Below are 12734 nucleotides of genomic sequence, written 5' to 3' on the forward strand. Positions count from 1 at the left end.
GGGGCAAAAACCTATCTATTTTTAAGACAGTTTGATAAATTTATTAACAGAATTAAATGATGCGGTTGGTTGTGATAGTAGGGAACTATACTCAGTGACCCAGCAGGTCTCTTCCTCTCCTCTGTCTCAGGTGTTCCCAAATTTGGTTTGCAGCTTGTTCAGGTAAGCCCCTGGTGGGCCGTGAGATGCTTTGTTTACCTGAGCGTCCGCAGGTATGGACGCACAGCTCCCATTGGCCGCAGTTCGCCATTCCCCGCCAATAAGAGCTGCAGGAAATCGCGCAGGCCGGGCCACCACTTCCCACAGCTCCCATTGACCAGGAAAGGTGAACCTAATCCAAATTTAAATATTGGCAAATTTTGACTTTTTAATGATGTCCACTATAGAGGGGAAGTCTTCTCATAGCTCATCACTAATCCATCAGTTCCCCTGGCCCTGATATTTTAACAGAAAACCATCGCCTGACTCCCTATTTACCTACTTACATGGTCTTGTGCAGGAAGCCTGGCAGGCTGCTACATATTCTGGTGTTGCAGTGTCCTCTTCAGGTGTGACCAGATGTTTACTCCCTTGGCCAATCATCCTTTTCTGCTCCATGACCAAATATCCTCTTCCTTTTCCTCTCCAATCCTCAAATGCAATACTCTGAGGGCAACCTCCACACAGCAGAACTCAGAAACTCCATCACTGGATCCCCCTCCCACTGAAGGAGAGAAATCTCTCTTCATTTAATACAAGTAACTAGCAGTTTTACCTGTACTGGACACAATGACCACAAAAGAAAAACGTGGGCTTGGTTTTGTTTCTGTACAAGTTCTTTATTCTTAAAGTGGAAGACATGCTAAGTATAGTAATGAAGTAGAGCACAAACTGATTTAATTTCCTACCAAATTATTGATGAACAAATATTTTCAAAAGACATAAAAGACAAAGATACAGAGTTGTTGTCAAAACACTTTCAGTATTATCTGCATGTGCTAACGCTCCTGTGCTTACTGTAGAGCCTCAGTAAATTGCATTCAGATGTATATGTCCTGAATACATTCAGCAGTAAACTGATAGCTATAGATGAGTATAGATAGGTGTATACAAATAAATCCATAATGCCAAAATCTGATACCCTTACTTATGTGGAATAGTGCCTTACTCTGTAATTAGCTCCAGTGTTTTCAGTGTGACTAGCTGCATAGTATAAAGTACTATTTCATACTAGTTGTAAATTAAGGTACCCATGAGTAAAGGTATCAGTTCTGGTTCTAATTTCTGCAACAGAGTCCTTCTTTCTTATATCCCCAGCTGACACATAGATATGCCTATCACTTTTGTCTCACCATCTCTGAATATTACAATATAAGAAAATATATAGCTAGCTCTACCAGGCAACAGCTGGGAGAGTGCCTGCATGGTTCTTTGTAAAATATCATATACTGTATAATTTTTCTCTCTTGTACCCTCTCCCCATTTTAACCAGCCTGCATTGTATTTATACTATGCTGTATTTCATTTTGGTTTTGTGCTTATATCCACCTGTTCATAAATAAAGATTTCCCTGCATTTTATTTTCAAACCATTGAAATCAATCACGGCAGCAAGCCTAAAAGATGACATTTTATGTATCTTCACTGCAATCCACTTACAGCATTCATCATCAGAAACTGTTTTCAAATGCCACTTCTCATTTATTTGATTCAATGAGCAAAACTGAATCAAATTGAGTTGCTCTGAAGTAGAGAAAAGTTTGTCTTCTAAATCACTTGTATCCTCTAGAATTCTTGGAAGATTTTTTTCTTCATAGATCTCCACTCTTATGTCTGATGTCCCACTAATAACATTTCTGGAGTAGATTGTACAGTTCTAGAAACTCTCTCTCTCTCCTGTCTGTATCATTGAATAGGGATCATGGACCATTTGTCTGGCAAATTGTGTCTTTAGAATCCATCATTTTCTACAAAACTCCAGAGAACTTGATGATAATTTTCTCTCATGTTTTGTGTGCGTGCATGTGAGAGAGAGCATATTTGGGGGATGCAGCAGTTATTAGTGTGTCAGTGGTCATAGCATATAAATGGGAGACAGGTTTCTGTTCCAGACTATGCCACTGATTCATTGTGTTACCTTGGGACCTAATTCTGTAGCTCATCCACTTGTACACTGGTGTAATTCCATTAAGTCCACTGATTTATGTTAGCGTAAGATCAGAGTTTAATAGATTTGAGGGCCAGAATGGAGCACTGTGATTATCTTGTGTACTCTTCAGGCATACTACAGGTATAGAATTTTACCCACTGATTTCTACAGTGGAGATAATTTATTTCTCCCTGTTATACTTGTGAACACTATCAAACTGAAGCTCTCAGAATCAGATCCTCTGTTTTCCATTCTATACAATAGGGTAATAACAAGAGCTAGATGAATGACAAAAAAAATTTCCACAGATATTTGCTTGATTTTTTTTTGTATGTTCTTAGGCCATGGTCATTTTGTGTTCATTTTCTGGGAATAGTCAGGAACCAAGTTTTATTAGATACCAAACATTAGATTCATGTACACTCATCCAGTCAGTGAACAGAATGATATGATGGCCCACGTCCTGCAAACACAGATGCACATGCTTAACTTTAAACATGTGAGTAATTCATTGACATTTTGTTATATTGAGACTACTCACATGTTTAACTTTAAGCAAGTTTGCAGGATTGGAGCTAAGTGATTAATCAGAACACTCACAATTAAGCAACACACCTCAAATTATTAATACTCAATACTGCACTCACTGTTCAGACTGAAACATTTGCAATTAATTTATAGTATAAAAACATAGTACATTTCCTAGCACCTTGGGGCCCTGATCCTGATTGGAGCCTTTGGTTGGAACTGCAAAACAAATAATTAATAATAAAATACATTTGAATAACAACTATATTCAAAGAAATAATCCCGGGGAGATACTCCAGGAGCAGAAAAAGAGGTTAGATTTGTCAAGTAAATTATTCCTTATGCTCTAGCAATAATCCTACTCTGATGATACTTTCAATCAAGAATCACTCCTGAATCTCATGCTTCCAGCCTGAGTCCTATTGGAAATTCTCCTATATTTTAAGATTTTTGATATTCTTATGCACCTGTAAGCTGACTCAAGATCTCTGCCCCACTAAGCATGCTCTAATTAATGTACATCAGTGCCCCCAGCATATTCTCTCAGATCTCTTTTGAAATTTTCAGATGAAAACTTTTTATTGAAGTTTTCACAAAAATACTTTCAAATATTATTTTGCAAAAAAATTGAAAATTAATCTAGTTTATTGGCTTTCAATTTTTTCCTTCTCGCCTTACTTCTTTGTTTTACCTTTTTTCACTCTTTTCAGTGGTAAAATGGAAAAATTAAAAAGAGAAAAGGAGGGAAAGGCGAAAGGAACAACAACACCCCCCCCCCAAAAAAAAGTCTAAAGCAAACATTTAAAAAATATATATCTTCATGAAAAGTTGCTCATTCTCAAAACTTGCGGAAAGCACATTTTTTCCTTTTGGGGGGAGGGGAAGAAATCATTATCATTTTCATATTTCTTATTATGTAGATATATAAAAAATCTCTTTTCTCCCTCACTAAATGTAAAAAAGGGTCAGCTGTCCCAGAAAAGAGAGTGGACACTGGAGAAACGAGACTCCAAAAGGTAGATTCAGAATTTATCACCTCTTCATTTTTATCCCAAAATCATATTTAGCACCAACGCTGAGCTGAGGTTGGTGGGTGGAGATGAAAGTCCTACATAACGATATTTATATAAAAGTAGAATTATAAAGGAACTTCAGGTCTTGCCAATGGAGAGTAAATAGTTCAAGGGCTGTCCCAATAGACAGTGTAATAACAAACATCATTCCCTCAGTGCTGATGATTCAAGTCTTAGGAAGCAAATGGGAGACTACAGACACCAAACAATTTGGTGAGCATCTTTACTCTAAATGTGAAGGGGTTCAGGGAGCATTTCCATACAGCAAATGTTCTACCAGCGCTAAACATGTCAAGCTGAGGGTTTGTTTCTTTGTGTCAATGTGCAAATCTTTGGGATTCCCAGATGCTAAGCTGCTGATACATTCAATGTGTCATTACACTGAGCCTTGATAAGAGGGTAAAGCCTCAAAAGCCACTGGAATTTAACCCTCTTTCCTGACTAGCTGGAAGCACTGATATACCAAGCCTCTGGATGGTACTGGAATGGTGGCAATGAGCCATAGGAGATGCCAATGCAGTTATACCAAAGGTTCTTGCCTAGCCATACCAGGAAGCAGGAAGAATCCAAGTGTGTCTCAGTGTTAGTTAACTGATGTGGGCCACGGACTCTTTCTTTTCTTCTTTGATTGTATCGGAGGCTGGCAAACAGAAAATTGATGCTGTCTTATCTCTGTAAATGAAACAACCCATGGAAAGACCAGAACCAAATACTAATCGTTTTAAGAGACATGCAGAAATTAAGAAATTAAGCATTTTGGGTTTAGGAAATCAAAAGAGACACTCACTGGACGTCAGGGGACATTAACAGAAATGGTACGTCTACACTGTAGTCAGGAAAGTAATTTACCGCTCATGTAGGCATACTTGCACTAGCTTTGATCAAGCTAGCATGCTAAAAATAGTAGTGGGGCCACAGATACATGGGCTAGCTGCCCAAATACAATCCTATCTAACCCCGTGGATACGTACTAGAACAGTAGGCCCATGCCACCACCTGTGCAGCCGTGGCTACACTGCTATCTTTAGCAGGCCAGCTCAATCAAATCTAGCATGGATACATCTACCTGAGCTGGAAATTGTCCCCCGCAGCTGAAATGTACACATACCCCTAATGATACCCAATCCCTAATAGAGACAGCAGCGTTAGAATCTGAAGCTGCTTGAATTGGAGCCATTGGATAGGTCCTTCACTGATCATGGTTGCAAAGGAAATGAAGAGATTGTTATGGGTCACTGAATTATCTGTTGTTGGAACAAACTCAGTAGGATAGTACCCTCAAGTTAGCCTACAAGTGCTTAATTAGTTCAAAAACCTTAAGAGCTGGGAGAGTTTGCTGCACAACTCACACAAGTGGCATGAAAACCAGAAGCAAGAATTTGGCAATATCTTCAGAGAAACAGACTTACTATGTATTTTTTTCCCTTACTCACCTTTGTAAAACATTTTGAAGTCCCCTGATGGAAGGTGCTAGGCAAGTGAAAGTACTATTGTACAGTATGGACCAGATCCTCAACTCATATAATCGGTTATAGCTCAGTTGAAGTCATTGGAGCCATGTCATTTTACACCAAGTTTCTGCCCCATGTTATGTCTCCAAAGTCATATTATGTTTTTATATTCTCAGCAGAATGTTGAAGAATTACTTTGAAATGCACTCAGCTACCTTTCATTTTCTATGTTAAAACACTGTGCCATATGGGTGTTAATGATTACCCATGGTCACTCTTACATTTTACTTTTTACTTTAAAGTTTAATTGTAAGTTCACAATTAAGCATTTAAATTACACATGGAAAACTTTTAAAAGTATCTGCCTGTGACATGTCTCTCATTGGCCTGAACTCAGTCTATATCTGGACTTTATCCATCCATGAAAGGTACCCACATACTGATTGCAAACTGGAAGTGAAGAATATCATATTCCACTGAAACTATACCTAAGATAATTTAATCAAAATGATAAGCAAGGGGAGATTTACTTTGTTATTTCTGAGAGAAGAAGTGAAGAAATTCCATAACAGGCTCTGAACTATTAAAAAACAAAAATAAAATCAAGAAAGCATGTCACTAAAGCTAAGTTATCATTAATACTCTTAAACTAAACTTGGACTAAATCAATCATTCATTCATTCATCATTAATTCTCCTTCTTGTGGAGCATAAAGTGCAAATTCCTTATCACCCATTCCCAGATAGCCCAGTCTCCTGCCAATATTGTGGCTTGCTCTCTAGTAAGCCTGGAGCAGGCAAGGTCAGAAGCTATGACATCCTTCCAGCATGTGCTAGGCTGTCTGTGAGGTCTTCTCCATCCAGATTTTGTTGAAGACATAAAGCTGGTGGGGTGGTATGGACTCCAGCATACAGAGCAGATAATCAAGCCACCTGAGCTGCTGTTGAGTCACTTCAGAAGATATTGGAGGCTGGTTGGTCTGACGCCTGACATCCTTGTTCGTAACACGGTAAAACTACCATATGCCTTCAATAGATTGTTGCTGTTTCATGTTGAAAGCACCATCTGGTGCATTTGCACCTCTATGGTAGCCCAGATTTCAGAACCACTCCTATAACATTGCTGATTCAAGGTGGCTTATCTGTTTGGAACATACCCTGAAAACCATTGGGTCTCCTACCACTTTGTCATTTAGATTGAAGCAATACAACATTTCCTGGTAGGACTCTGCAAGACCCATTGAAGTGTTAGGGATGAGCCAATTATTATTGGCCATCATTATCCTATGGTCAGGCCCCAGTGATGAGGGCAGTGGCCACATTTGCCTTGGTGATGTTGCCTTGGCCTTGTCAAGGAATGCTTGTAAAGCCCTCAAAAGCTTCACTCCCATCTCCAGATGTATTGTGGTGGCAGGACTTTCTCATTAGACATGGCAACATCATCATCATCGTCATGCTTATGCACTGATTAATCTTACCAATGAGGAGAACAAGGAACAATATGCACGAGCCATGTATGACATCATCAGCAGAGTATCCACTCATGACATTATTGTTGTTATCCAATGCCAATGCCACACTGGGTTGCTCAAACAGCTTGGCTGGAAAGTGTTGGGAATTTTTTATGGATGTGACCACAAACAATAATTGTGAGCAACTGCTCAAGCTTTGTGCTGCAACCAGACTCCATGTTTCTGACACTCGTTTCAAAGGAAGAACATACATGCATGGACTTGATATGGGAATGATGGGTGAACCCACAAAGCACTAAAAAGTGGTAGCATCCTGAACACCAAGACAGGATGTCCGAGAAGATGGAAAGAACACTTTCAGAACCTTCTTAACTGCAGCACCAGCAGGATGCAAAGAGTTCAGTGACCACACCTCCATATAATGTAGAGGATGTCAATGTGGAGGAGGTACGAAGTGCAGCCTGTAAACTAAACAATGGCCATGCTGCTTAGCTGATTGAGCATGTCATGGATTCCATTTTGGAGTAGCTGACCCATATTATCAATAGAGTATGGATTCATGAGTAACTAAAACAATACAGCCATCAAATTAAGAGCAACAGAGTCAAAGCAACAAGTTAGTCTAAGTGCTGTATTGAAATTAAATTACCAATTTAGTTAAAACATAAGATTAATACACCAAATAATCAACCCTGTTATTAAATGTTAAAAAGGGATCTAAAGAGGTGCCTGTCTGTTTGGTTATGAATCCCAACTAAAGATCACCCAAGTCAATCAAAACAATAAATTGGAACTAGTTTAATGTATTGTTACTGAAACAAGATTACTATTTAATGTCTGAACCACAACCTCAGAGCCAATTAAAAGCTTCCTCCTTAGATTTCAGTTCTTGAGTTGTGGCTAACCCTTTCCTTTCCCACTCTCAGCAAAGATATTATAATGCAGGCCTTAATAGAACACTCTGATATGCAGAAGTTGGATAACTCTCATTTAGCAATTTACCCCTTCAGACAAATCAAACGTGAGGGCTACCTTGGAGCCATGCAACTTAATTCAATCAGGTTAGGATTAAATCATCTTTAGCTCAAATTTACTTGGAAAAGGCCGACTTAACTCAGAAGCTTAAAAAAATATCAGTGTTTGCATACCACAGAGACTAAGTTTATAAGCCCCCAAAATATCAAAAATACAGAACATGAGGCTAGTTTTAAGAAAGGTGACACAGCTTTACTTTAGTGAAAGGTCTTGAGGTGACATTATGTCATCAGTTTAAAGAAAGTTTGACCCTATAAAAATAACTGCTTGAAAAGATTTAGCGACATCCATACCCTCAATATTCATCCATCAGAAACATTAAAAATAAACGTGATCTTCTGATCAGATGTCAACATACTTCTTACAAACAAGACAATTTAGGGATTTTTATATTTAGGAACTAGGCCATAAGCCAAAAAGCTTATTTTTGAAAGTTTTCATCTTGATAGAGAAACATTACGTTAAAACCTGGTAAGATGAGAACCCATTTAAGAAATAAAAATAATGAAACCTTAATGAAGGTCTGTATCCCCATATTTGCTACTTCTCTCATAAATAGGACCATTGAAGTTAACATCTAAGGGTTGGAAAATCAAGCCCATTGTGATTTGGAAGCCCTGTGGCTAAAATACTGTGCAGCGCTTAAAAATGTAGGAGTTTGATGTGAAAGATTGGTAATGAGTTAATATATTTTCTAAAACAGATATGATTACTTCCTGCTTTCAGGTAGGTGCATGTACTTAAGAAAATTACACCTTGTGTTGCTTGAAGAGTAATGAATGCTAATCACAGATAATGGTGTGTTGTTTCCAATTAACACCACCAAGAAAACATGGTGTTTCTAGAACTCATGAGCACTGTAGTTTCTAAATTATGGGATGTCACGGAACTCTACAATTAAATAACCAAGTTTTGTTTATGCTGAATTCATTTGCTGATTATTTACTGAGATCTGCTGCCGATCAACGTAATATGGTTGAATTATATTTATCTGTAGTGTGATAATGTCTTTTAAAAGCCCTAAGTATATAAAGCCAGATTTTACAGTCCAGCTTTTCTCAATATTGTTACTAGAGAATGACTTTTTACAAATGTATGTTGTAGCCTGAGCAATTATTAGAATTATAATTTTTTTTATTGGGATGCAACATGCACTTGTCACAAATACAAGGTCATTCCTCAGGTGATTAGTTGGATTTAATCAAGATGATAAAATTGGTGAAGCACACACACCAACTTCATAAGCTTTTGTTAATTCAAACAAATATAATTGAAATAATAGAAAAATCAAGATACATACGTATAAGAATAAGATAAATACAGTAGAGTGGTTTCCTGTACTGTTCATACTTGCAGTCTTACACCGTGCATACTTACAATCTTATGGAGACAATTAGAAACAAGGGGAGAAGAAAAAGTAAGTGGAGCACATCAGGAGACTGGTCCCAGGTCAGGCAACATGCTGGTCTAGAAATGGACATACCCAAGAAAGCAAGGAAAGTTCCAAATGATGTATAACCATAGGTCATTCAGTCCACATGGATTCAGGCAACATCAGCTCACCTTTTCCATATGTGTCAACAATATCAACCCATTGTATTATATACAAGCCTTTCTAGCTAACTATATTTATGCTTCCAATACCTAAGTAATTTGCATCAATGTGGTCTGCCTTGTAACAAAATTTCCAAAGTGTATGGATTAGAATCACTTGTTTTATACAATGAATTGGGGGGAAGTGATTTATTTCAATTGGCTGGAGATTTCAAGAGGTGATGTTTTTGTTTGTTTTGTTTTTTCATAACTCTGCTACTCCATCACCATTCCCATCCTCTTCCCCAGAAATGCAGTCAATAGGTCAAAATTATGCTGTTTAAATCACATTACATGTGATTTTTCATACTATTTGTCATATCTGACATGTCAGCTCTCTGTTTTGAGCATATTTTAGGTCTAAGCTGTAGGAAGTCTGAATATGATAAGACTGATTATTTAACCCCCTGCTTTATTGCACTCGATATGCTCTCATGTTTCCATTTAACTTTCCAAAGAAATCACTAGAAACATATAGCATGGCCAGTATGTTCAATAGAATATTAGATATATTGTGCCTGGTCAGCTCTAGAATATTTCGCATCAGCCCTAAGTGTTTATATGGCCATGTCAATGCGGTATTTGAGCACTTGAAAAACTGCTTGCTGAAACACTGACTTTTTAGGAAATATTACAGAATATTTATGGAAAATGTACTTTTAATTTAAAAAAATCTTTAGTATTTGCATTGGAAAGCTGATTATAAATAATTTTACCTAGCCAGTCAGGAAAAAAACATGTTTGTTCGAAACAGCTTCAGTGTCAGATATCAAATGCTTGCAATGAATGTTCTCAAGAAAAATACATGATTTTTTCTTAGGAATTATTCCAGGAAGAATTATGAATAAGAATTGCATTCAAGAAATTCAAAATCCGATTTTTGTCTACAGCAATGGTAAAATTGTGTCTAAGCAAATAATTATTACAAATTATTTGCCCAACTCTATTATCTTTATAAGATTTTTTTTCTGCAGTGTTAAATATGTCTCTGTTTCAAATACTAACCAATTTTTTTTTAAATCTCCTGGAAAATAGCCTAAGTAATAACGCAATGTTGAGGTGACCATGGAGGTTCTGGTATCTTTGTGAGAGCCCGTCAGATGGAGCCTTTAATGAAAAAGGTCAAATAAAACAAACAAAAAAATTAATAGGAAACATATTATATTTTTTATTTTGTTCACCGAGGGTGGGGGAAATACAATTCAGTAATATAGATAAATTATAAGCTTTACTTGGCAGTGCCTAGCTGCCTTTTATTATTATATTTGTGCAGTGCCTAGCAAACTGGGAATTTGGTCCTGATTTTGGGGCATCCAGGGTGTTACTGGAAAACAAATTATAAATAATAATAATAGTAAAGCTAAAATGTGACCAATTCAATCTCCATGTTAACATTGCTCACCATCTTTGCTTCACAGATATGCTGGTGCCCATTATAGACAATAACTGCAGATCATTAATTAGCAGCATGCAACAATAATCTAAAATGGCCTCTTCATTTTTTGCTAACCTATTGTTATGACCATACGTAATCAGTGTTGACCAACAAACAAATAACTGGCAAGCAGTAGTTTTGAAACTAGTTCTGATTTTCCACTTCCTTGCACTTTGTATATTCATTTACATCTGTGCAAACAAGGAAAAAAAATCTACTATTCATTTATTAACATTTTACACTTACTTTGCACTGGTACAAATCACTGCCTAACATTAAGGCTACGTTTTAGTTATGGGTATTTTTAGTAACAGTCATGGACAGGTCACGGGCAGTAAACAAAAAGTCTAAAAATACCTGTGATTAAATCTTACCTGCTGGGAGGGGGATGCTCCTGAAGACTGCTGCTGGGATGGGCAGCGTGAGGCAACACTTCTGCTGGGAGGGAAGTGGCCTGGGGTCACTGCTGCTGGCAGGTGGGCAGCCTGCTGGCGGGGGCAGCCCGTGGCCCCACCGCCGCTCTGGTGGGAGCAGTCTGGGCCCCTCCCATTGCCACCGCAGGTCCAGGCAGGAGATGACCCAGGGCCTTGTTGCCGCCACTGCTGATCCAGGCGGGGGACAGCTCGGGGCCGGCCACCACTGCTGACCTGGGCAGGGGGCGGCCCAGGGCCCAACTGCCACAGCCGCTGGTCCCAGACCGCTGCTCCAGGGCAGCACCAGGGACCAGTTGCCTGGGGATGCCAGAGCAGTGGCCCGTGCAACTGGCCCCGGGTCCTCCCCAGCTGCTGGGGTGGTCCTAGGGTCAGCCACACCAGGGCTGCAAAATTCACGGAGGTCACAGAAAGTCATAGAAACCCATAAGGCTGTGGATAATCAGGCCTTCACTTTGTGAGGAATGTAGGCAGACCAACCTTGCAGGGAGTGTAATTGAAAAATGGAACAAAGTGCCAAAGTCCTCAGTAAACGCAAGCATCTTAAGGTTCAGTACAAAAGGCTGCAACAGACTGACAATATCTTGTAATATCCTGAACAAACCTTATAGAATTAAGATAAGCTTTACTGAGTTAAGTTAAACATTACTGAATTAGGTTAACACCTTTTAGGTACAGTGTATTAAAAATGCAGTTGTGTATGTGGTGTTGTGACATTGTATGTACTTCTCTATTAAGGGGGGGGGTGCTAATAAACTTCCTCAGTTATTAGCCTTGGAGAGACATGCATATACTAGTTCAAACTGGATTTTCCAGGGGACAAAGAAAATACTTTTTACTAAAAATCCGGAGTTTATTCTAACCTAAGGCTCCATTTTTGATCTAGCAAACAAACAGGACTCCTGGTCAATGGAGGGCCTCAGTCTTTAGGGAAGGATTAAAGGACAAGGCCTACTGAGGTCTCAGAAGACTGTGTACTTATTCTGAGATGAATTTCTGATGAACTTGTAACCACAAGGAAAACCTAGGGCAGGATATTATAAGACTGCACCTTGTTCTTGTGAATTGAATTTCTATCCCTAACCTTCTGCTACATCTTTGAAAAATAATTCCTATGTTTACACATTTTTGGAATGATCTTATTTTTAAATTAGTAGATAATGCATGAAAATAAAAATATAACGTGTTTGCACTGATTCTAGTGTCATTTGACTGTTATATTTGCATATAAAGGTAATAACATTTTAACTTTTGTTTACTATCTAAGCTTTTGTGTTGATTCCTTCTGATTTTAGTAACATTTCTTGCTGTCTGAATCTATTGCAGTGTGCCTGAATATTATGATTATGGTCATGGAACAAGTGAAGATGCTTATGACAGCTACGGTAAGGCCTGTTCTATCTTTAGTAAAAGTGTGAAATCAAAAAACCAATCAGTCACTGACAGCTCCAAAATTACTTCTACCTTCTTTTTTGCTCTGCTTTTACAGAAGCCCAGACTAAATTGATTTGTGTAATTCTAGGGTGAGATTTGACTTATGGAACTAGGACCAGAAAATTGGACAGATCAATTTTGATCAAAATTTCAAAG

The 12734-nt window shown here is 38.3% G+C and overlaps 1 protein-coding gene across 1 annotated transcript in view; it reads left to right on the forward strand.

The window, feature by feature from the left end:
- Positions 1–12734, forward strand: part of KHDRBS2 (KH RNA binding domain containing, signal transduction associated 2) — a 548941-nt gene that overhangs the window by 508366 nt on the left and 27841 nt on the right. The window contains exon 8 of the mRNA XM_039528488.1: positions 12471–12529. Coding sequence (XP_039384422.1) covers positions 12471–12529 — 59 coding nt within the window. The remainder of the gene's footprint in view (positions 1–12470; positions 12530–12734) is intronic.

The sequence above is a fragment of the Mauremys reevesii genome, linkage group 3 (assembly GCF_016161935.1).
Source record: "Mauremys reevesii isolate NIE-2019 linkage group 3, ASM1616193v1, whole genome shotgun sequence".
NCBI lineage: Eukaryota > Metazoa > Chordata > Testudines > Geoemydidae > Mauremys > Mauremys reevesii.